A 26,960-nucleotide genomic window follows, 5' to 3' on the forward strand; every position below is an offset into this window, starting at 1 on the left:
ACAAAGGATTATCAAGAGGATAATCGAAGATTTCTCCATAGGATGATTTACTTATGCATTAGAAACAAACATATTTTCTACAAGGAAATGTGAACAGGCACATAAGCATCTTGGGAAAGGGAATGACTCTGTTTTCCATGCAGTGGAAGTATACAAAACGTTTTCTTTTTGTCTTTGATGTACAGCTCATGATTAAGAAGCCAAACACAGTGTGCAATCTAAATATTATGAACTAGAAGCAGTTACATTTCAATTTTCCATAGGAGACTATCAGCTTCTAAATCAAAGTCTACATAAAGGAAGTTTTAACAGAATTTCCTATGTTGTACTTCAAAATTTCAGACAATCAAGTATCCTGTCACTTTGTGTGTTAACATTAAGTGAAACACCACAGACTCTAAAAACCAAAAGAAAAGAAAAAAGATAGTCTCGCTTATTCTAAAGGCAACACGGCATTTTCAAGTCTACAATGCAGCACATTCAACAACATGTACATTTTGATATATAGCAGGGATCTGCCGTTTCATGCATTGGAGAAGGAAATGGCAACCCACTCCAGTGTTCTCGCCTGGAGAATCCCAGGGACGGGAGAGTCTGGAGGGGGCCATCTATGGGGTCGCACAGAGTCGGACACGACTGAAGTGACTTAGCAACAGCAGCAGCAGCAGCAGGGATCTGCCACAAATCATTCCAGAAAAAAAATCTTTTCCATCCAATGACAAAAGAAATACTTAAGTTAGGTGAAAACCATTCCTACACTCAAACAAATACTGAGATTGGAAAAGAGGCAACTATTTCCTGGCAGACAATTCAAGTTTATTCAAGCAAAAAAAAAAAAAAAAAAAAAAGTTCAGTCAGATGAGAAGATAAGAAAAAGAAAGGTTGTAGGAGCTGTAATTCTCTACTTGTGGACTGTGTCAAGAATATGGGTTACATGGAGAGAGCCCCACCCATTCACCCTACTTAAATGAAGTAACAAACACAGACAAAACGGTGGCGTACCTTTCAGTGGCCTTTCCTTCTGTCGCAGCTCCATCTCATTTGATCTTTCAGGGCCTGTATTCTAAGACCTCAGCCCTGAGCTCTGAGAGTCAACTTCGAACCTTCTCTTAGGAATCGAGTCTCTTCCACTGAAGGAAATTCAATTCCATCTAGATAGCTCCTTGAGACGTGCCTTCAGGGACCCCGACGATTAGCTCACAGATCCAGGAATACTTTGCACCTCCAAGCTTCTCATGTTCATGAATTGGCATTGCCAATTCATACAACTGCCAAGAGCATGGGGTGGCCAATCAGCCCCCTGCATCCTTAGCACCTGCTTCTTGGGATGCTTGGGTTGCCAGAGTACTGCTAACCCCTCAATTATATAGGAACGTAGTGTCAAAGCTCACAGGGCCGGAAAAAACACACGATGATAGTGATAGCTGGAATGTCACCACTCTACTGGCCACAACTGCTCCATATCTAATGACTATATACATTCGGTACATTTTAACAGTCTCTAATTTGCACTACAGAAAAGGCATGTTTATTAGACAGATAAGACAGACATGTGTGTCCAGTTATTCAAATCATCTTGCCTTCCATGTGATGACTTCAAGACTCTGAAATAATTGACTAACAAAATTTGGCCACGACTCAAAAGCTGGCAGGAAAAAAACAAACCTTATTGCCAATCTGACACTAACCACAAAAGCCTTTAGGAGCCAAACTAATTAGAGTCTCTTCAATTACATTTGCTAATTGAATGGATAAGCACAGACAGACAGCATGGATCAGTGAAAGGAACACTAATTTAGAAGGCAGAGACCCGGGTTTAGTTATAGCTCAGCCACTAAGTCATGTGTGCTTTTGTGCAAATCACTTAACCTCTCTGACTTCAGATTCTGAATCTCCAAAATAAGAAAACTGACTTGGGTTATCTTTAAGGGTTTCTACCTCCAAAGTAGAAAGGAAACTCTGGCAAGGAAATTTTTTCACATGAGTAAATTTAAATTCTAGGAAGGTATTGCCTCTGTGAAAAAGGACTGATAGGATAGGAAGCATCTGCAGAGACTCAGGACTCTTCTGCCCCTCCACATGTGTGGGTGGTCACTGATCTGGCTGACTCTGGACCATGGCTTTGCTCTGTCATGCCCATTCCAGAAATTCTTGACAATTTCAACTGCCTCCTTCTTACACCACTGTGAGTTAAGATGACCTTACTAAATGGCAACTCACTCTGGTATTCTTGCCTGGGAAATCCGATGGATAGAGAAGCCTGGTGGGCTACAGTCCATGGGGTCACAAAACAAACACAACTTAGCAGCTAAACAACAACAATTTTTCCATTATCTCAATTTTGATTACAGGAGATTGATTCCCTTCAAAATATCTAGTTTTTAAGCATTTCTGCCATCAGATTCATCCATATGCTAGTAAGTACCATGGCAGGTGTACAACATAAAGGGTAGATGAATGGACAGATGGAAGACAAAATCTGCTTTGCTGGGTGGTGGGGTGGGGGATGACGGGCATCAGGGTCCACAGTAATCTGAAGTAACTGTGGATTTTTTCTACAGTTACATTACTTTCCTTTTTACTTACATTTTACATTACATTACATTTCCTTTTTACATTATCAGTGGAAGGAGACAACAATTAACCTAGCTATTTTACATAAAGAGATAAATCTCGCTGTTTTTTCTAGACAAAACAGTCACATAAGTCAAGCTCTTAGCACTGCTTCCAAAAAAACTAAGTGGGATAGAGATATTTGCAAAGAAACAAGATGAACCTGACCTTGGTTAAACATGCCACTCTGTGTATTTTCATCTTTCCACGTAGAAAAGCATATTGTTGCTTCAAAATTGCACCACACTTTAAAAAAATTGACTGAAATGGTTTGTGCCTACATCTTGAAACATCTGGTCAACAATGATGAAGCCCACTCAGCAAGAGGCTTTTAAAGTTCCCATTTAACGAGACCTGAGTGGATGCCAGATTAGATCCCAAGGGACTTTCTTAACCAAACATGTTCAGCCTTACAATCTAGGAACAACAAGATGGCTTCCAAGTTTTTAGAGAGAATCCAATTAAGCCTCATTCAACCGGAAAACTCACACAGAAATGGTGCATAAGTCTCAAGACTTTTGGCACCGATCGAGGCATCTCCAAGGAAATTCCTAGACAATGAAAATGAAAATAAAGCACAAGTCACATGCCCTTGATACTAATGCTTAAAAAGAGAAACTGGTATCTTCTGTGTCCAGGACACAAGGGACTCTGCAGAATATATTTTTCAGCAGGGATGCAGTCAAATTCCTCTTTGTCTCCTAATTTGGTTTTAACTTTTATCATCATTCTTTGATTTAAAAACATGTCTAAATTCTCTTCCAAGCAGCTCTGGACTCAGTGACTCAGGCAAGACAGTGGTGCACTTCTGTGTGTGATGTTGGGGATGAAGATTTGGGAGAAATACAGTATAGATATTAAAGCAACAACCATAACAGTAATAACAGCAGTGGCAGCAATAATAGCACTTCCTATGTGCCAGGTTTTCTGGAACTAAAACGAAGATACTATTGCTGTTGACATTTTATGAGACACTTTAAGTACTGACAGAAAGACGTTAATCTGTCTATAGTCACTCAGAGCTGAGATTTGAGACCAGACAGTCAAGTTCCTAGGTTTGTGCTTTTAAACCACTACATTCACCATTTATTGATTCATTACTTCTAAAACCCAAAGGGCTGACGATTACCAGGATTATATTCTTATAATAGATGCTCTAAGTTGCAAAGATGCATTCAGGGTTAAACCTGTAGCCCGCCAGGCTCCTCTGTCCATGGGATTTCCCAGGCAAGAATACCAGAGTGGGTTGCCATTTCCTCCTCCAGGGGATCTTCCCAACCCAGAGATTGAACCCGGGTCTCCTGCACTTCAGGCTGATTCTTTACCAGCTGAGCCACCAGGGAAGCCCAGGTTAAACCTGAGTTTCCAACAGAAATAAAGACATAACAAAGGGTTACTGCAAGAGGAAGGCATAGGTTTTTTTTAAAAATGGAAATGACCACAAATAACGTATTAAACCAGTTGTAAATGTCCCAATAGAATTCATTAACATGTAAAGGTACAAATTTCCTTCATAACCCAGTAGCATTTTTTACTGCTAGGTACAGCTGGAAGGAAACCCTCCAGGGTGGTCACATCCAAAGCACTTCTGCACCTGGAGCTACAGGCGGCCACCTTGCACCTTGACGGGAGGGAGGAGCTGGCCTGCAGAAAGGGGAGCCAAGACACAGACAGAAATGAATCTGCTTACATCTTTATCCAAAATTCAACTTTGCTTAGGTTCAGACCACTCCCCAACTCTTCAGTTACATGAAACAACAAATTCTCAGTTTTTGCTTTTTAAAAACTGAAAAAGCACTTCTTCAAGGAGATGTTCAAAGATCTTTAAAACCAGGTGATTGCTTTTTGATCCTCCAGATATGTCTAGTTCGGTACTTTCTCTCCCCGTAAATTTCCTACTGAAAGCACGGCTGACATTAGAAATCAACTAGCCATGCTTTCCACAAACTTTGAGGGAAAAAAATTATGTTTCCTTCGGCTGCCATTTCATGGACTTCCCTTGAGATAGTAACATTAAGGGAAGAAAGGGACATCTGTCCTTAAAATGTAAGCACCAAATCAAATATACTCTGAATTTTTGAATTCTTAATCCATCCATTGTACTACTGTGGACAACAGCCAGAGGTTTCAAGGTTTTCACCTGTATTTTCCCATCTAATCCCAAGTCTTATCTGCATCTTTTAGTGGTAAAATGAAACTTACTTTTCCCTTTATCAAACATTTAAAACTAAATATAGCTATGAAATAATACTGACATTTTAACATATCAGAAGTCATTCATCCAAATTTAAAGTAGGACACTTAAGAAATCACACTTGTTTGAATGACACTGCCACTGTTCAAAATGGTTTTTAAGCTGCCAGCATAAATCATTTATCAACAAATATTTTCATTTTATGATATTTAAGACACAATATTCCCCCTCAGGCCCAAAGCTCTTTTTACTTTTCACCCTTCTCCCTTCGTTCATCTAAATTTCACATCCTCCTGCCCTCCTCTGCTGTTACAATCAATACACATAGGACTCCTTAGAGTCAACACTCTGAGGGGAAGCAGAGATAGAACGTGGGAAAAGTGGAGCCTGCCATCCAGGCTTGCCACCTTATAGTGAAGCATCCACAGAACTTTTCCCACCGCGTGCAGTGGTCAGGGGTGGGAGCTGCAGGCATGAAGCTAGGACATGTCTTCACTATTCACTAATCTGGGAAGGGCAGCTACCCAAAATCCAACTTCTTTCCTTCCTCATAGGTCAGCATCTCAAGGAAGATGGAAAGAAGGGAAATCTAATGACTCAGCCTATGCCCTAGAGCCCTCTGATTTCTATACAGGAGTCTGAGAGATCTTGTCTACATGACTTTCATTTCAGACTACAGCATTTCTGTTTGCAGGTCAGCAAACCTTAAAAGCAATATTTATGTAGTTTTCTATCAGAAATGAAATGGCTCTTAACAGTTACTTATTATTTTTTCCCCTCAAAACCTGCTTCAGCACTTCATTATTGTCAAAATGCTATTTTAATAGAAACTCCCTCCTAATTTTAGTCTGGCTACCTAGGACACATCTAAAACATTGCCACATTCAACCTGTTTTATTCTCCACAGCACTAGGTGGACTGCTAGACATACTGGTTCAGTTCAGTTCAGTCACTCAGTCGTGTCCGACTCTTTGCAATCCCATGGACTGCAGCAGGCCAGGCCTCCCTGTCCATCACCAACTCCCAGAGTTTACTCAAACTCATGTCTATTGAGTCAGTGATGCCATCCAACCATCTCATCCTCTGTTGTCCCCTTCTCCCGCTCTTAATCTTTCCCAGCATCAGGGTCTTTCCAAAGGAGTCAGCTCTTCGCATCAGGTGACCAAAGTATTGGAGTTTCAGCTTCAACATCAGTCCTTCCAAAGAAGGACTTGAGAACTGAGTCATACTGGTACTCAATCAATATTTGTTGACCTAATGTAGAAATCTCTGGACACTAGAGAGGGAGCGTGCCACTTGTATTATTTTCTCCCTCTACCCTCAGCTTTTCTAAGACTCAAAGGATCAACACTCACTAGGTAAACTGCTGTTGACAAAAAATACTGCCATCATTGTAGAGCCTTCCACTTTTAAAGAAAACCGCTCAGGAGGCAAGAATATACAATGGAGTAAAGACAATCTCTTTAACAAGTGATGCTGGGAAAACTGGTCAACCACTTGTAAAAGAATGAAACTAGATCACTTTCTAACACCGCACACAAAAATAAACTCAAAATGGATTAAAGATCTAAATGTAAGACCGGAAACTATAAAACTCCTAGAGGAGAACATAGGCAAAACACTCTCAGACATAAATCACAGCAGGATCCTCTATGATCCACCTCCCAGAATTCTGGAAATAAAAGCAAAAATAAACAAATGGGATCTAATTAAAATTAAAAGCTTCTGCACAACAAAGGAAAATATAAGCAAGGTGAAAAGACAGCCTTCAGAATGGGAGAAAATAATAGCAAATGAAACAACTGACAAACAACTAATCTCAAAAATATACAAGCAACTTATGCAGCTCAATTCCAGAAAAATAAATGACCCAATCAAAAAATGGGCCAAAGAACTAAATAGACATTTCTCCAAAGAAGAAATACAGATGGCTAACAAACACATGAAAAGATGCTCAACATCACTCATTATTAGAGAAATGCAAATCAAAACCACAATGAGGTACCACTTCACACCAGTCAGAATGGCTGCAATCCAAAAATCTGCAAGCAATAAATGCTGGAGAGGGTGTGGAGAAAAGGGAACCCTCCTACACTGTTGGTGGGAATGCAAACTAGTACAGCCACTCTGGAGAACAGTGTGGAGATTCCTTAAAAAATTGCAAACAGAACTACCTTATGACCCAGCAATCCCACTGCTGGGCATACACACCGAGGAAACCAGAATTGAAAGAGACACATGTACCCCAATGTTCATCGCAGCACTGTTTATAATAGCCAGGACATGGAAACAACCTAGATGTCCATCAGCAGATGAATGGATAAGAAAGCTGTGGTACATATACACAATGGAGTATTACTCAGCCATTAAAAAGAATACATTTGAATCAGTTCTGATGAGATGGATGAAACTGGAGCTGATTATACAGAGTGAAGTAAGCCAGAAAGAAAAACACCAATACAGTATACTAACACATATATATGGAATTTAGAAAGATGGCAATGATGACCCTGTATGCAAGACAGCAAAAAAGACACAGATGTGTGTAACGGACTTTTGGACTCAGAGGGAGAGGGAGAGGGTGGGATGATTTGGGAGAATGGCATTGTAACATGTATACTATCATGTAAGAATCGAATCGCCAGTCTATGTCCGATGCAGGATACAGCATGCTTGGGGCTGGTGCACGGTGATGACCCAGAGAGATATTATGGGGAGGGAGGTGGGAGGGGGTTCATGTTTGGGAACGCATGTACACCCGTGGTGGATTCATGTCAATGTATGGCAAAACCAATACAGTATTGTAAAGTAAAATAAAGTAAAAATAAAAATTTTTTTTTAAAAATGAAAAAAAAAAAGTTAATTAAACCCCTTCTTCCAACAACAAAAAAAATTAAATAAATAAAGAAAACCGCTCCTTTGTCTCCATTATTCTCTGGATAAATCCTGTTTGTTCTCACGCTATCTGCCTACAATGCTAGTCTTCAGCAAACAGCCCTAACTGCCCTCTCAACCAATGTAATACAGGTTTTTTACTGAAAACTGAGGAGCTGCTACTTTTTCTTTTCACATCAAAATGTGGAATCACATATTTGTGTGATCTGATTATCTAATACCTCCTGCTGGTCCCCAAAGGGAAAACTGTAACTGTTTTGTTCTAGGCTATACTACCCATACCCAGCACAAAGTATTCAAGAAACATCAGTCGAAGTAGCAAATAAATGAAGGTCTTATCCCTTGTTTTGCTAGGAGAGTCTAAGGTAGCCTTAATCCGCAGTGATCAAAGTAACTTCTCTTCACAAAGAAGAGACTCTGACACTGTCATGTGAATAGAGAGCATTAGAAAAGGAATTATAGCTCTGCACAGCAGAGGGGAAACAAAGACTTCTAGGAACTTAGACCTAACACACATAGTACTTACCATGCCAACCATGACTTTAAGCTTTTTACAAATATGAATTCATATAATCCTCATACCAGCTCTCTGAGAAAGGTTGTTATTATTATCCTTAGGAAGAAACAGAGATACAGAGACACTAAATATCTGTCCTGGGATTGCAGACACTTAGTGGTAAAGTCATGTTCCAGGTTCCATTTCCTGTGGCTGCCGCAACAAGTTCCCATAAGCATCGTGGCTTAAAACACAGAACCTTCTTCTCACAGCTCTGGAGGCCAGAAGGACGAAATCAAGGTGTAGGCACCACCACACTATCTCCACCGGAAGAGCCTCTTCTGCCTCTCCTAGCTTCTGGTAGCCCTGGCTGCTCCTTGGCTTGCTACAGCATTAACTCTGAAGTCAGCAAGGACCTGCCCTAGCTTGTCCTCATGTCTCTCTGTAAGGATGCTCATCACTGCCTTTAGGGCCCATGCAAAGTCCAGGAGGACCTCATCTCAAGATATACAACCCAATTACATCTGCAAAGACCTTGTTTCCAATTAAGGTCACTGTCACAAGTACTGGGGTTGGAATGTGGACATTTATGTTTTTTTCCAATAAACTTTATTGTGATATATAATTTGCCCACATAAAGTATATAATTTGATAGTTTTCAGGGTATTTGCAGATATGTGCAACCATCATAATTTTTGTGCCTGCCTCCCTCTTTCCCACCCAGCACTAAGCAACCACAAACCCACTTTCTGTCTCTATAGATTTCTCTGTTCTGGATTTTCATCGGTCACTGCCTCATTCCTACTTATGGTGGAATAATATCATCGTATGAGTATACCACATTTTTCTTATCACTGATGGGACATCTAGGTTGTTTCTGTCTTTTGGCTATAATGAATAATGTTGCCACTCATATACAAGTTCCTGTGTGGACATGTGTTTTCATTCTCTTTCACATATACCTAGGAGTAGAATTACATTCTCATCAGCAGTGTGTGATAGTTCAATTTGTTCACACTTGTCATCTGACTTTGTGATTCTAGCCAACCTAAGAGGTGTGGAAATCTCATTGTGATTCTGATTGCATTTCTCTAATGACAAAAGATACTGGCATCTTTTCATGTGTTTATTGCCTGTCTGAATACCTTCTTTGGGGAAATGTCTATTCAGATCCATTGCCCACTTAATTGAATCACTTGCTTTCTGTTTGAGTTGCACGGCTTCTTTACACACGCTAGATACAAGTCCTTATCAGATACATGATTTCAGTTCAGTTCAGTTGCTGAGTTGTGTACAACTCTTTGCGACCCCATGGACTGCAGCATGCCAGGCCTCCCCGTCCATCACTAACTAGCGGAGTTTACTCAAACTCAACTCCATTGAGTCGGTGATGCCATCCAACCATTTCATCCTCTGTCGTCCCCTTCTCCTCCTGCCTTCAATCTTTCCCAGCATCAGAGTCTTTTCCAGTGAGTCAGTTCTTTGCATCAGGTGGCCAAAGTATTGGAGTTTCAGCTTCAGCATCAGTCCTTTCAATGAATATTCAGGACTGATTTCCTTTACGATTGACTGGTTGGATCTCCTTGCAGTCCAAGGGACTCTCAAGAGTCTTCTCCAACACCACAGTTCAAAAGCATCAATTCTTCGGTGCTCAGCTTTCTTTATAGTCCAACTCCCACATTCATACATGACTACTGGAAAAACCATAGCCTTGACTAGATGGACCTTTGTTGGCAAAGTAATGTCTCTGCTTTTTAATATGCTGCCTAGGTTGGTCATAGCTTTTATTCCAAGGAGCAAGAGTCTTTTAATTTCATGGCTGCAGTCACCATCTGCAGTGATTCTGGAGCCCCAAAAAATAAAGTCAGCCACTGTTTCCCCATTTATTTGCCATGAAGTGATGGGACCAGCTGCCTCGATCTTAGTTTTCTGAATGTTGAGTTTTAAGGCAACTTTTTCACTCTCCTCTTTCATCAAGAGGCTCTTTAGTTCTTCTTTCCTTTCTATCAAAAGGGTGGTGTCATCTGCATATCTGAGGTTATTGATCCCAGCAATCTTGATTCCAGCTTGTGCTTCATCCAGTCCAGCATTTCGTATGATGTACTATGCATAGAAGTTAAATAAACAGGGTGACAATATACAGCCTTGATTTATTCATTTCCTGATTTAGAAGCAGTCTGTTGTTCCATGTCCAGTTCTAACTGTTGCTTTTTGACCTACATACAGATTTCTCATGAGCCAGGTCAGGTGGAATGGTATTCCCATCTCTTGAAGAATTTTCCAGTTTGTTGTGATCTATACAAAGGCTTTGGCATAGTCAATAAAGCAGAAATAGATGTTTTTCTGGAACTCTCTTGCTTTTTTGATGGTCCAACGGATGTTGACAATTTGATCTCTGGTTCCTCTGCCTCTTCTAAATCCAGCTTGAACATCTGGAAGTTCATGGTTTATGTACTGTTGAAGCCTGGCTTAGAGAATTTTGATCATTATTTTACTAGTGCTGTGCGATGAGTGCAATTGTGCAGTAGTTTGAGCATTCTTTGGCATTGCCTTTCTTTGGGATTGGAATGAAAACTGACCTTTCCCAGTCCTGTGGCCACTGCTGAGTTTTCCAAATTTGCTGGCATATTGAGTGCAGCACTTTCATAGCATATCTTTTAGGATCTGAAATAACTCAATTGGAATTCCATCACCTCCACTAGCTTTGTTGGTAGTGATGCTTCCTAAGGCCCACTTGACTTCACATTCCAGGATGTCTGGCTCTAGGTGAGTGATCAAACCATCGTGATTATCTGAGTCATGAAGATCTTTTTTGTACAGTTCTTCTTTGTATTCTTGCCCCCTCTTCTTAATCTCTTCTGCTTCTGTTAGGTCCATACCATTTCTGTCCTTTATTGAGCCCATCTTGGCATGAAAAGTTCTCTTGGTATCTCTAATTTTCTTGAAGAGATCTCTAGTCTTTCCCATTCTATTGTTTTCCTCTATTTCTTTGCACTGATCACTGAGAAAGGCTTTCTTATCTCTCCTTGCTGTTCTTTGGAACTCTGCATTCAAATGGGTATATCTTTCCTTTTCTCCTTTGCCTTTCGCTTCTCTTCTTTTCACAGCTATTTGTAAGGCCTCCTCAGACAGCCATTTTGCCATCTTGCATTTCTTTTTTTGGCGGATGGTCTTGATCCCTGCCCTCCTGTACAATGTCAGAACCTCTGTCCATAGTTCTTCAGGCACTCTGTCTATTAGATCTAATCCCTGTAATCTATTTGTCACTTCCACTGTATAATCATAAGGGATTTGATTTAGGTCATACCTGAATGGTCTAGTCATTTTCCCTACTTTCTTCAATTTAAGTCTGAATTTGGCAATAAGGAGTTCATGATCTGAGCCCACAGTCAGCTCCCAGTCTTGTTTTTGCTGACTGCATAGAGCTTCTCCATCTTTGGCTGCAAAGAATATAATCAATCTGATTTCAGCATTGACCATCTGGTCTTCTCTTACGTGTGGAGAACTGAAACATTCATCATCCCTTTGTGAATCTCTTTGCTGCTGATTCCCAGATTGCTGGAGCTTTCTGATGCTCTGCCTAAACTGCCTCATACTCTGAAGAGTGTGAGGCATTCCCTAACAAAATTCTGATTTTTTTAGTGTTGCTAATTTTGGGTAGATGTCAAAGAAGGTTACCTTAAGAATAAGACTTATACTTGAATGAAGGAGACATTTACATTTTAAAAGACTACACATGTCCATGTGTAGTCTTCTCTTGTATTGTTGGAAGAGGGTGTTTGCTATAACCAGTGTGTTCTCATGGCAAAACTCTATTAGCCTTTGTCCTGCTTCATTCTGTACTCCAAGGCCAAATTTGCCTGTTACTCCAGGTATTTCTTGATACATGATTTGCAGATATTAATCCCATTCTGTGGGTTATCTTTTCACTTTCTTGCTGGTGTTCTTTGAAGCACAGAAGGTTTTAATTTTGATGAGGTCTTTTTCTTTGTTGTTGTTGCTCATGATCTTGGGTATCATACCTAAAAGTCCTTTGCCAAATCCAGGTCATAAAGATTTATCTTCATGTTTTCTTTTAAGAGTTTTCTAAGTTACTTCCTTCAGTTCAGTTCAGTGGCTCAGTCGTGTCCGACTCTTTGCGACCCCATGAATTGCAGCACGCCAGGCCTCCCTGTCCATCACCAACTCCCGGAGTTCACTCAGACTCATGTCCATTGAGTCAGTGATGCCATCCAGCCATCTCATCCTCTGTCGTCCCCTTCTCCTCCTGCCCCCAATCCCTCCCAGCGTCAGAGTCTTTTCCAATGAGTCAACTCTTCGCATGAGGTGGCCAAAGTACTGGAGTTTCAGCTTTAGCATCATTCCTTCCAAAGAAATTCTAGGGCTGATCTCCTTCAGAATGGACTGGTTGGATCTCCTTGCAGTCCAAGGGACTCTCAAGAGTCTTCTCCAACACCAGTTGGGGGACTACTATTCAACCTACTGTATACTCACTTAACTATATTATCTATCATAATAGATAACTACTATTTACTTCCAACAAATTTCATGGGTACAGAACAACACATTAAGTAGGGTGTGGTATATAATCATTACTACCCTGACATCATCTAATCCAAAAGAAATCTAAGCATTTTATCGTCTAATAGTCTAGGTTGTAGACAGGTTAACAGGTGCTTATTTCAGAATCATCAAGGAAGACACCACAAATACACTTAAAAATGTCTCGTACATAAATTTCATTAGTTAGTGACTATATGTCATATAATTAAAAGAGTGAAAACTCCAAAGTCAAAGACAGACCTTTGTTCAAATCCTGGCTCTTGCCATTCACTCACCGTGTAACCTTAGGGATGTTATTTAACTTCTCCAAGCATCAGTGTCCTGAAAATACTTCTGTTGCAAAGGTAAAATTAGATAATATGTACAAAATATTTAGTAAGAGACCTAACACATAGTAGGTACTCATTAAATATTGTTTCTTTTCTCTCTCTTTTAAAATGTAAATGTCTCCTTCATTCAAGTATAAGTCTTATTCTTAAGGTAACCTTTCACATCTACCCAAAATTAGCAACACTAAAAAAATCAGAATTTTGTTAGGGAAGAGTATGAGGCAATTTAGGCAGAGCATCAGAAAGCTCCAGCAATCTGGGAAGCAGCAGCAAAGAGATTCACAAAGGGATGATGAACGTTTTAGTTCTCCACACGCAAGCTGTTCAGTGCTACAGCAACAGGGAAGAGTAAGGGTATTAGAAACAATCTGAAAGGCCCTAAGCATCTGCTTTGCCAGTCCACGGTAAATCAGCTTCCATTCAGTTTCTACCTCTCTATTACTAGAAGGGGTAGGAAGAAGAAGAGGAATTCATGGGATTCTTCATAAACACACACACACATGAAAACTTCTGGAACATTAGTCTCCAAAATGCCAAAAGAATTTCCTATTGTTACTTTGATTAAATTCTGTATTTAATAGATATTTCCTCTGTTTAGAGATTATGTACCATTGTTATTTTTACAAATAAATACGCAAACTATTGGAAAGTGCCAATATCAAATAGATGTGTTATCCCAAAAAGTAATATTCATCTCCTGAAAAAAACAATTAATTCACCCCAGACTGAATATTAACTTGGAACTCCTGTCCACCCTTGAAGATGGCAATGGCCAACCTTTCCCAGTACAAAGAACTGATCAAATCTCTCCAACAAGTCTAAGTCCCTAAACTACTTAAGAGTATCAGTAAGCCTGCTGCGCTGGTAGCACACTGTCAACATCCAGAGACTATATGGGCATAAGCAGCCACAACCTTACCCTGAAAAGTTCCAACATGATACTCACACATCCTCACACAACACTGCAGCCACCCCCATCTGGCACACAAATCACAGGGAGAAGGAGACAGAGAATATCCAGTTCTATAAACGGCCTACAAGTTACCTACACTTGCTCTTTGCATACACACTGCATCTTCTCAGTATTTATTTCAAGTCTGTTATCCAGAAGTTTATTTGTTCTTTAACTTTTTTCTATATTTCTCAGTATTTTTTAGTATTCAGCCAGCTCTGGGATTGCATCCAGCTGTCAGTTTCCACTCTACACCTTGTACAAGAATTTCCTGTGTATCTTGGGGGGGACCTCTAAATTTACTAGTTACTGGAGAAGGAAATGGCAACCCACTGCAGTGTTCTTGCCTGGAGAATCCCAGGGACAGGGAGCCTGGTGGGCTGCCGTCTATGGGGTCGCACAGAGTCGGACACAACTGAAGTGACTTAGTAGTAGTAGTAGTACACAGTCTCCCATGTGTATGTGTGTGTGTATACATGTATTTTACATATTATATACTGTATACATATGTAATCTTACATATAAAGAAATAAAATTAACAATTAGTTAACTTTATAAATCCATCATGTATACTTCCAAGCAGCTCTTACTTACTTGAATGTCAAATATCAAAATCTGAAAAACATTTTTAAACATCAATATCTTAAAAGAAACTTAAGAAAAGGCCTTACCTGTTCACCTGCATCTAGAAACTCTTTGCATGCATCAGGGAACACATCATAAATAATAAGTGGATAGCCATGTTTCATGAGATTTTTTGCCATCGGATTCCCCATGTTGCCGACTCCAATGAATCCAACTGGAGTCTTGGAAGCCATTGACCTAGAACACACTGATTTCAACACATTATTTTTAACAAGAGCAGACAATGTTTTATTTTAAATATTCACTCAATATTAATAAGTCATTGTTATCTTGACATTTTCTACTAAAAAAACTTTTTAAAGGAGACTTTTAAGCTAATGATCATTTAAAGATATCAGCAACATACAGGCAGACTAACTTCTGAATATACAGTTCTCTAGGAATAATCATAAAATTTTAAGTAATATCCCTTCTACTTTCTACCTCTACAACATCCCCTTACTATTTTAACAATAAACTTAATAATGTTACCTTGTACCTATCTGCATTGCCCGTTAAGTGAAGTATCCTAAATTCTCTTATCTAGATTATCTTCTTTAAAAATGAGTACAAAAAAACTGGAAGTATTCAGTAAAACCTGTATCTTGGACAAGCACCAAGAATGGAAAAACTTTTTAGCTTCCCACCTTCACATTTATTGAAACTACTCCTTCCAATGGTATAAAAAAAACAATTGAATAAAATCCAGAAGAATGTATTTCAACTTAAAAGTCACCAGTTTATAAACGGGGTCCTAGGTGAGACCAGGGGGTCACTTTCATGGGCTTTCCATGACAACGGTAACAGTCTCATGACCTTGGGCTAACAACTCCAGGCACTTTCAAAGAAGAGGAATTTTCACTCACAGAAAAAGAAAATTGTCTTAAAAATCTGTATACAGCTTTTGATTTTATTTTCTTTCTTTTCATAAAAGACTTTGTGAAATCACACTGGGGCATACAACTCAAGGTAATGCTTTTTGCAAGACAGCAGAGAAGCTCCGCATTAGACAGTGTTACTACTCCATTCAACAAGTATTTACTGCATGAAGTTCTATGGCATGGTCCTTGCCCTCCAAAAGTTCACAGTCCAGTGAAAGAAGAAAGCAAAATAATTCCACTTGCCTTTTCTCCTATCATTTCCCAGCTTTATTATTTCTTTTTCTTTCAAGGACTCCAGTTTTAAAACTGTGTAGTGTTTAGTAAAGTGTATACTGACTAATCACAGTAACATTTTAAGTTTCAGATCCTCTCAACTGATGGATCCCTCCTCTTCCTTCAACTTAATCTCAATGTAATGAGATTTCCTAAAAGCAGATTATTTGAAGCCTTAACGCTTAAGAAAAAGAGGTCATCTTGGGTCAGAAGCATGTTTAATCCCTATGAACTCCACGTCTGTCTCTACCATTTCCATTAAAGCTGGGTGTGGTTCCTGTGCATCACCACCTTACCAGTGCGGAGTTTAACATGCTGGGCACGACAGGAGTCCTGTGCCTAACTTTGTGGTTCACAAGGAGTTTAATGACAGAGAAATGACTCCTCACTGAATTTTTATTTTGATATTAAGTACACTTTATAAGCGAACTCTCATAAATACTAGTAACTAGTGTGCCCGACTACTGTGTTAAGCTTGAAAAGGTATAATTTAACTAAACACATTAGAAACTAGAAGTATTATTATTTAAATGCAGTTAATTTTAACAGGCAACTCACTCTAAGTCAAACAATAACTATGGCAAAGTAGAACCATGATTTATTTACACATTCAATAAACATGAAGCAATCATTTGTACCATGCCAGATGCATTCAAAGACATAAATGACATACAGTCCTTGCTTTCAACCAGCTTAAAACACAAGAAGACAACTAGGTACACAGACACTAAAACATGAAAGTAAAAGGTAAAGTATGAAAAACAATGCTGATACTAAAGGAGAACTTGGGAAAAAACAGCATTTGACCTGAGTATTTTAGGATGGGGAGGCTTTCAAATGGAATGAGAGTAGAAACAAAGGGAGTTCCATACAAAAAAGGAATGAGTATGCATATGAGTGTATGCAAGCAAATAGGAAAGTCAAGCAAAAATGAATAATAAAAGTTAATAGTTGTGGCAATTTTATTACATGCCAGACACTTTATACACAGCACTGTCATTACAGCCCATCATTAAGCCTATCGTCCAGCTCAGGTCCCTGACACTTAGTTTAAATAAATTGCACAGATTCAAGTTGTTGTAATGCCAAGATTCAAATCCAGCCAATCTGACTCTAGGTTCTTCATTTTTAACTGCCATCCACTCTTCCTACAGGACACACACAGAAACAAAAGAGCAAGATTAAGACTGAAAGAAACAAATGCAGCCATAACGTGGCTGGGAAGCATGCTACAAACTATTTGACTGTATTCTGGCAGCCCACTCCAGTATGTCTGCGTGGAGAACCTCATGGACAGAGGAGCCTGGTGGGCTCCAGCCCATGGGGTTGCATGGAGTCGGACACCACAGAGCGACTAACGCTTTCACTTTCCGTGAGCAAGTAGCGGTACCACAGACTGAATGTCTGGTAACCCCCAAATTTCTATGCTGAAAAAATAACCTCCAGTGTGAGGGTATTTGGAGGTGGGGCCTTGACGCAATGATTATTAGGTCCTGACGGAAGAACCCTCAGGATGGCATTAATGCCTTTACAAAAGAGGCCGCAGGGAGCGCCCTCGTCTCCTTCCACCCTGTGAGGACACAGTGAAAAGATGGCTGTCCTTGAACCAAGAACTGAGCCCTCACTTGACGCTAAACATACCAACACCCTCATTCTGGACTTCCCAGCCTCCAGAACTGTGAGAAATAGTTTTCTGTTGTTTATAAGCCACCCAGTCTGTGGTATTTATTTATAGCAGCCCAAACAGACTAAAACAGGTAGTTACTGAATGGGCTGAGAGATAAATGACCTGATCAAACCCATGCTTTAGGAGAGAAACAGCAGCAGTGTACAAAACCTGAACTGTAAGAGCAGCCTGGAGGCAGAAGGACCAATACAAAAGCGACTGTCTAACGTCTCAGTCCATTCCAGCTGATGTAACAAACAAACCACAGACTGTGTGGCTTAAACGACAAGCACTCATTTCTAACAGACCTGGAGCTGGGGGAGTCCAAGATGAGGTAGGCAACAGATTCGGTATCTGTGAGAGCCCACTTCCTGGCTTGTCGATGACCCATTTTCTTGTATCTCTGGAGAGCAGAGAGAGAACACAGGCTCTCCTGCCTCTGTTTAGGACACTAATCCCATTCATGAGGGCTCCAACCTTATAACCCAGTTATTTCCCAAAGGCCTCAGCTCCTAATACTATCACAGTGGAGATTAGGATTTCAACACATGAATTTTGGAGGGCTGTGAACATTCAGTCCACAGTTAAGTTCAGAACTAAAAAAGGGCGGTGCCATAGAAAATACAGATATGAAAAATATTTCAAATATAGTAATAAAAGGACACAGTAATAGGCCTCATTATAATGTAATAATGGAAGAAATACTGGAAGAAAAGACTTTAAAAACAAAGCAACAAACTATCCAAAATACAACACAAAGAGAGAAAAAAGAATTAAAAAAAAAAAAGAACATCAGTGAGCAGTGAGACAGCTTCAACCAGCCAAATACACAACAAAACTGGAATCCTCAAAGGAGAGGAAAGCAAAGTGGGGACAGGAAAAGTATGTGAAGAACTAATGGGAAAAATTTCCAAATCTGATGAAAACCATAAACCCCACGCATCCAAGCTCAATGAACTCCACAAGAAACATGAAAAAAACTGCAACAAGACATGTCATAATCAAAATGTTCAAAAGCAACCAGCAGAAAAAAGACATTATGTACAGAGGAACAAAGGTAAGAATGAAGGCAGATTTACTGTCAGAAATCAAAATGAGTGAGAAAATAGGAGAGCATTATCTTTAAAGGACTGAAACAAAAAATGACTGTCAAGCTAGGATTTATCTAGCCAGTGACAGTGTACAATTATAGAAACCTGTGTATGTAGGGGTATGAGGAAATCGGCAGGAAAGGGGTGAATGGATATGTTCACTATCTTGATTGTCATGATGGTTTCCCACATGTCGAAACCCATCAAACTCTCCACATTAAATACGTGTAGTTTATTGTAGGTCAACTATATTGCAATAAAGCTGTTTTTAAAAAGTCAACATGTTTACAAAAAAACAACGAAGAGAAGACATTCCTCAGTCCAAAGATACTCAAGTGATATATCAACCAAATGCAACGTGAAATATGGATGGATCTGGATTCGGGAGGTGCCAAGGAAGCATTAAGACATTCTAAGGAAAATTATGAAATTTTATATATAAGCTGTACATTAGGATGATACCACGGAAGTTCTAATTGCCTTGTTGTTGTTTAGTCACTAAGTAAGTTGTGTCTGACTCCTTGCAACCCCATGAACTGTAGTCCACCAGGCTCCACCGTCCATGGAATTTTCCCAAGCAAGAATACTGGAGTGGGCTGCCATTTCATTTTGCAACACTGACCTAGGGATCTTTGCATCTTCCTGACCTAGGGATCGGACACACATCTCCTGCATTGGCAGGTAGATTTACCGTTGAGCCACCAGGGAAGCCCGCTAATTGTCTGAGATAGCGGTAATTTGGTTATAGAGGAGACAGCTCTTAACAGATTCACGCTGAATCATTTAGGGTTGAATGTGTCATGGCGTCTGCATTTTACTTTCAAATAATAAGAGGTGGGATATGAACATGTTTGGAAAGAAAGAAAGCAAACCTGGCAAAAGGTTAACAACTAGTGACACTAAGCAGAGTACATAGATGTTCGTGGCATTATTCTTTCAATACTTTATGTTTGAAATTTTTCATGAAAAAACACGGAGGAAAAACTTACCAAATCTATATACAAAAAAAAAATCAAAAACATGACCAAACACAAATAACTAGGAAGAACACTTGAAACACAAGCTAGAAATAGGGCTCTTTTACTTTATATGCAAATAACTTTAAAATCTATAAGAAAAATTTAAATAACCCATTGTTTTAAAGTATGCCAAAATCACAAAAAGACAGTTAACAGAATATACCCAAAAAAAACTTTTAAAAAATGTTCAACTTCTGTCACAATTAGAATAATGCAAACAAAGCAATGTAGTATCATTTTCACCTATCAGCTGGACAAATGTGTTTCTCTGATAAAACGCACAACTGGTTAGTAAGGACTGACAAAAACATATACTTTTATACACGGTAGAATTGTATTTTATGTCAACCCTAGACAGCAATTTGAAAAAAAGATCTACATTTGAACCTCATTATAAAATTTAAATTTAAAATGTGTATACTCTTTGAAACAGTAATTACATTTCTAGGAATATACACTATATGTAAGGGGTCAGCACACTTTTTCCTAAAGGGTGAGGGGTAAACAATTCCAGTTTGGGGCCATAAGGCCTCTGTCACAACTATTCAACTCATCCACTACACTTTTAAAGCAGTCATAGGCAATATAAAAACAAGTGGTTGTAAAAATAAAAATTTAAAAAAAAACCAAGTGGTTGTGCTTATTTTCCAATATAGCTTTATTTACAAAAACAGAGGTCCAGCTGTTGGGCCACAGTGTGCTGACTCCTACTATATATAAACTCTGAAAAACACAAAAATGTAATTTACTACAGGAATGCTTGTAACAACAGAAAAATTATAAATAACTAATACTGCAGATGGTGACTGCAGCCATGAAAATAAAAGACGCTTACTCCTTGGAAGGAAAGTTATGATGAACCTAGACAGCATATTCAAAAGCAGAGACATTACTTTGCCAACAAAACTCCGTCTAGTCAAGGCTAGGGGTTTTCCAGTAGTCATGTATGGATGTGAGAGTTGGACTGTAAAGAAAGCTGAGTGCTGAAGAATTGATGCTTTTGAACTGTGGTGTTGGAGAAGACTCTTGAGAGTCCCTTGCACTGCAAGGAGATCCAACCAGTCCATCTTAAAGGAGATCAGTCCTGGGTGTTCATTGGAAGGTCTGATGTTGAAGCTGAAACTCCAATATTTTCACCACCTGAGGCAAAGAGCTGACTCATTTGAAAAGACCCTGATGCTGGGAAAGATTGAGGGTGGGAGGAGAAGGGGACAACAGAGGATGAAATGGTTGGATGGCATCACCGACTCAATGGACATGAGTTTGACTAAACTCCGGGAGATGGCAATGGACAGGGAGGCCTGGTGTGCTGCAGTCCATGGGGTTGCAAAGAGTCGGACATGACTGAGCAACTAAACTGAACTGAATACATATTAATAGGACATTTAATTTAAATAACTAACTATACATTAATAGCGGAGAAGGCAATGGCAACCCACTCCAGTACTCTTGCGTAGAAAATCCCGTGGGCAGAGGAGCCTGGTAGGCTGCAGTCCATGGGGTCGCTATGAGTCAGATACAACTGAGCGACTTCACTTTCACTTTTCACTTTCATGCAGTGGAGAAGGAAATGGCAACCCACTCCAGTGTTCTTGCCTGGAGAATCCTAGGGACGGAGGAGCCTGGTGGGCTGGCGTCTATGGAGTCGCACAGAGTCGGACACGACTGAAGTGACTTAGCAGCAGCATACATTAATAGGGCCCTTAATATTCCATAGAAAATCAACACAATGAAATATTACGTAATGTTTGCAAGAACATGGTATATCTATCTGAAAGTATCAGGGAAAAATCTCCAGGATATGTTAAGGCAAAAGAGCAAGATTCAGAACATTATATGTAGTAAGATATAGTGTTTGAGGAGAAAAAAGGAATTGCTGTTTAGTTGCTAATTCGTGTCTGACTCTTCTGCAATCCCATGGACTATAGCCCACCAGGCTTCTCTGTCCATGGGATTTCCCAGTCAAGAATCCTAGAGTGGGTTGCCCTTTCCTTCTCCAGGTGATCTTCCAGACGCAGGGATCAAACCCGCATCTCCTGCACTGCAGGCAGATTCTTCACTCCTGAGCCACCAAGGAAGTAAGAAGTCAGAAAAAAAGAATACACATGCATTAAATTCTTTCAAATTTCTGTAAGACACGTAAGAAACAGCAGTTACAGCTAAAGAGTTGGACTGATGGCACAGAGTCTCACTTTCCATTCTATCACCTTTTGAGTTTTTACCATGTGCATATGGTAAAACGACGTTTATAACTACTTCTATAATAAAATGTGCCCTGGTGGCACACAGTTTGTTTAATAATGTTATATGAATGAATTACTAACTAGAGAGAGGTTTCATCAAATGGGGATAAAAATCAACAAAACAAAAGATAATGATAAAATGGATCCAGCAAACAATTAATTTAATTGGTATTACAGCAACCATTAAACAAACATTTCAGGTTTACTCTCCAATATCCTTTCCTCCCAGACCTAGAGTCAACCTCCAAGTTATCTAAACCACTTATGTACTGCCATCTCTCTGCAACTGACTGTTCATAGACTGGTAACACTGAGTAAAAGATTTAGAGAAGCTCTGAAAAATATGAACATGTACTAGGAAATGAAATAGAGATTAAAGAAACGATTGTATCTAATCAGCAAACCTCTGTGATTCTCAGTACCACCACATAGGAGGAAGAAATAGCCAGAAAATTTGGCAAAGTTAATCTCTAAATTGATAGCTGTAAAATTATAGGTTACGACCTCTTTCTCCAATGGTACATGGACAAAATTACCCATATCTTGTTAACACTGTCAACCCAAATCAGGCTACTCCAAGTATAAAAATGCAAAAATTGGTAAGAGGTTAATTATATTTCCAAAAGTTTTTTTTTTCCTTGCATCAAAGTAATTCATTGTAAAAAACTGGAAAATATGAAAAAGGTGCTTCCCTAATGGCTCAGTGATAAAGAATCTGCCTGCCAATGCAGGAAACATGGGTTAGATCCCTGGGTTGTGAAGATCCCTTGGAGAAGGAAATGGCAACACTCCAGTATTTTTGCCTGGAGAATCCCATGGACAGATGAGCCTGGTGTGCTACAGTCCACAAAGAGTCAGACATGACTTAGCAACTAAACAACAACTAATAAAGTCATACGGGAAAAAGTTAATTTCACTACACAAAAATAACCAGTTAGCTTTCTGTACAGCCCTACCAGTCTTCTGAATGCATTTTTTAGATTATATCATGACACATGTTGTATATACAACTTGGTGTCCTACTTTATCACATATTATGTCATAAGCATTCCTTTTGTGTTAATGCTAAATATTACTAGACTAACGGTAGTGACTCTATAAAGGCTTCTATTATTTGCATCAAGTTATTTTAGAAATACAGTTGACCTCTGAACAAGTGGGGGTTTTGTGACGCTCCTCACAAAATCCAAATATAATTTGTAGTTGGCCCTCCACATCCATGGTTCCAAATCTGCATAAACCAACTGTAGTACAAATTCATTGAAAAAAAAAAATTTTTAAGCTGACCCTTGCAGTTCAAACCGATTTTGTTCAAAGGTCAATTGTATTTTCCTTATGCAATATTAAGGTCAACTTTTGGTCCCAAGGTCATGTGCAGCTTCTCAGAGCTTCATGTGCAACCCTAGAAGCTAATGCAAAGAGAAAAAAAATGCCATTAGTCTTATTTACACAAGGAGTTATGCTGTTTTAAAAGCAGATTTCATACACCCACAGTGTCAATAATAAAGAAATGTATTCCCATTTCTGTCTATAATTCTGGCTAATTTTCCCATTCCAATTTTGCTCAGGTGGTCACTTTAAGATGATCTGTTACAAATTTATTTTTACTTGTACTTGTTAGTGAATCACAATGGCTATAGAGGGTCAACATCTGTAATTATTTTGTCTGTACAAAGAAGTCTGAAACTAAATTTAATTGCCTTTTAAGATAAGACACAAAACTTACTTTTATTAAATGGTGATGCAATAGTAATGTATGGCTAGTTTAATGCTTCTCACTTTTCTATTTCCTTTTTAATGCTTTAAATATTAAAATTAAGATAAGCTATTAACCAGTAACTACTAGATCTTATTTTTTTCAAACTGTAAATAACTGTACAGATCTTTATAATATTACCCTCCACATGATATAAACATGTTCAACATACCATGGAGACAGTCTACAGAATTTAGAACACTAAATAATGTTACTATTTGAACTTGGCTGTTTTTCTTAATGTCCCTAGACTCCAAATTGGCATGTAATTTTTAAGACTCCAACATCAAAAAAGTTAACACTTTTGTAGTAAATTAACAAAAACATTTAAAACAATTCCAGAGTAAGAATACTGAAGCATTTTAAACAATCATCACACACACACCAAACAAAAAAAATTCAAAATTTGTCATATATCTACCTTATTACAATGTCTTTGGGTACTTTATATGCCAAAGTAGTCTATCAATGTTTCAAGGTAGGCCTTTCCAGTCTAGAGAAGCATTTATTATAGTCAAAGGCCTCTGACTCCTCTTCCATGAATTTTAAGAACTTTCGTAACTCTAAAAGGTACTTCAAGGGTTCATTAAAATATCATTAGAACACCTTGTAAAACCACTAAACAGCACATATGTCTTCTTTGACTAATCAAAACTGAAAGAATCACACATTCATCTGAAAACTGGCGCTACATTTACTATTGCAGAAAAGTGTTGTGTTTTTAATATCTCCAACGTGGGAGGCATTGTCTGTAGTTTAATAGATGTAGATCAAGCAGTGGTTACACTCCAGTTTGACAAATTCTGTGAGTTTGTATCTTATTAGTGTGATTCTGTATCAGACATCTGTTTTCTCTCATCACAGCGAGCTTTCTTTTTTCAAACCAGAGAGGAAATCCACTCTTCTGCATAGGTTTTTACTGAGGGATAGGAAGGGAGTCTGTCAAGAACTCAATTCTCAGCCTGCTGTATTTTTATTCATGAGGATCAGAAAAAAATTAATACCAAGGCTTTCTCAAAACTCTCAAGTATGAGAGTGTTAAACAGTGTACTGTCAAAACTAAAAATTTTTACAGGAAGACAATGGCAGTGTCCGCACAAACCAACCAATTTTTCAATTAAACACGAGTCCTGCTGTAGAAGAAACATGAAGGAATCAGGAAGAACCAAGGACTACTTTTTAGGTCCTGTTGTAATATCCTAATTCACTTATCCGAAAGGCTTTAGGTTCTTTCCTCTGAAAAAATGAAAAGACTATTAGTTCTCTGTGGGTCTAAAAAAACCTGTTTCTTCCTAAATCGATGGTTAGCTTCCGTTAAGTTATAATGATACGGAGGGTGGAAGGGGACGGAAGCAGGAGAGCTTCAGGCCGCAATTTTAAGGACACAGAAAGTATTCTGGTTAATAAATTGACAGAAGTGCCATCTTCAGGTGGCACAGTTACAGAGAACTTGGGAGGCTGGGGGGAAGGGTAAGGAGCCCGCCTGGCCACCCAAAGGTGACTTAAAACTTTGCTGGAAAGACTGATCATCTGGTTTGTATAGACTCCATTTGTGTAAAAACATCTGAAACAGTTAAGGTAGTTTAACAAAAATCAGGTCCTGCGGACAGACGGCGGCGCCCACCCGGGGCGTTGAAAGGCCAGCCAGCTCTGCAAGGCCAGGGGTCGCCGGCGTGGGTAGGGGGTCGCCCGTGGGGCTGGGCCCTCCAATTGTCCTCAAAGTCCTAACTCCAAAGAGGCACGAATCGGACCCAAACACTCCTCCCTTTATCCCAAGCTCTTCGCATTACTAAGTCCCAGAAGGACGCTAAACCCTATTCATATAGATCCAGGTGGGGATAGTTGGGAGACGCACTGGCGGCGCGAGCCGCGGCCGCAGAAAAGCCTAGGCCTTGGAACCAGCCAAAATGTTGGGTTTTAAGCCCCGATCTAATCGCAGCGCCTCCGGTGAAAAAACCTCTTCCGATGAGCGAGCGAGAAGCGGGCGACCGGAGGAGGGACGGGGGGAAGAAGGAGCGAGGTCCTTACCCGCTGCAAGGCTGGCCACTGCCGGAGGCTGCCGGCGGCTCCAATACCGGAGGCCGGAGGCGGCTCCACGGAGCCATAAGGAGGCTGCCATGCTGCCCCCGCCCCGCCTCCCCACGGTGACCTCCGCAGCTCCCGGCTCACCCACTGACTGCCAGGGTGCGTGGTACGGCGGGCGGGCTCTGCTGCGGCGTGGGGCCGCATGCGCACGCGCTCTGCTGCTCGGGGCGGACACCAACCCGCGAGAGGAGGAGCACGGAGCCGAGAGGCGTGGCCCGGCGGGACAAGCGCCGTCAATCACCTTACAGACAGGGAAGAAGGTCAATCAGAAATCCCAGGTCTCTCCGCCCTTTGTGAACCACCAATAGGAAGGCGCATACCTGCTCCCTGACCCCGCCCCCAGGTTCCTCCCTTATGTACGGACTGCGGGTTGGAGTCTGCTTGTTTACCAAAACGGAGAGGGCGTGTGGGAGGCGGTGGCTGTCACTCAGAGCCTCCTTGTAACACCTGCCCCTCAGAACTGCCCCTTGAGTGCTGTAACTGCACGTGTTGCTTCCATGCAGACAAGGACAGAACTTTGGCTCGCGGCAGCTGCTGCAATATTTAAGCAAGAGCAGAAATTCCCATGTTTTCCAAGAACAGTGATCCCTTTTTAACTTCAATAAAACCTGGGCCTCTTGATGTTAGCATTTGTGTTTTTAGTGTCTATTCATTGCACAGAAATCTACCATGAATGCAATAATTTTATCAGACTCAGCTGATTTTAATTTGCGGAATAGTTTCCCCATAAATTTGAAAAATTGTAGGAAAACAATACTGTTTTCTTCGAAGTATAGAATTGCTAGGAACTTGATCCTCGAATATATATTTCTCTAATGTTTGAAAATTCTGCACCCATTTCATTTAAAGAAAGCTGAGTGCCAGAATTGATGCTTTTGAACTGTGGTGTTGAAGACTCTTGAGAGTTCCTTGGCCTGCAAGGAGATCAAACCAGTCAATCGAAAAGGAAATCAGTCCTGAATATTCATTGGAGAGACCGATGCTGAAGCTGAAACTCCAATACTTTGGCCACCTGGTTCGAGAAGCCGACTCATTGGAAAAGATCCTGATGCTGGGAAGGATTGAAGGCAGGAGGAGAAGGGGATGACAGAGGATGAGATGGTTGGATGGCATCACCAACACGATGGACATGAGTCTGAATAGGCTCCAGGAACTGGTGATGTACTGGGGAGCCTGAAGTGCTGCAGTCCATGGGGTTGCAAAGAGTCAGACACAACTGAGCTACTGAACTGAACTGAGAGGCAAATGAAGGTGCAGAAAGTATGTCTGTGTGTCAGAAA

At 40.0% G+C, this 26,960-nt stretch overlaps 1 protein-coding gene across 1 annotated transcript in view; it reads right to left on the bottom strand.

Moving 5' to 3' along the window:
- Positions 1-25,821, bottom strand: part of HIBADH (3-hydroxyisobutyrate dehydrogenase) — a 112,399-nt gene extending 86,578 nt beyond the window's left edge. The window contains exons 1-2 of the mRNA XM_005679359.3: positions 25,624-25,821; positions 14,714-14,874 (exon numbers count right to left, since the gene is read on the bottom strand). Coding sequence (XP_005679416.2) covers positions 14,714-14,874; positions 25,624-25,714 — 252 coding nt within the window. The 5' untranslated portion in view covers positions 25,715-25,821. The remainder of the gene's footprint in view (positions 1-14,713; positions 14,875-25,623) is intronic.

This window comes from Capra hircus, chromosome 4 (genome assembly GCF_001704415.2).
Source record: "Capra hircus breed San Clemente chromosome 4, ASM170441v1, whole genome shotgun sequence".
Classification (NCBI taxonomy): domain Eukaryota; kingdom Metazoa; phylum Chordata; class Mammalia; order Artiodactyla; family Bovidae; genus Capra; species Capra hircus.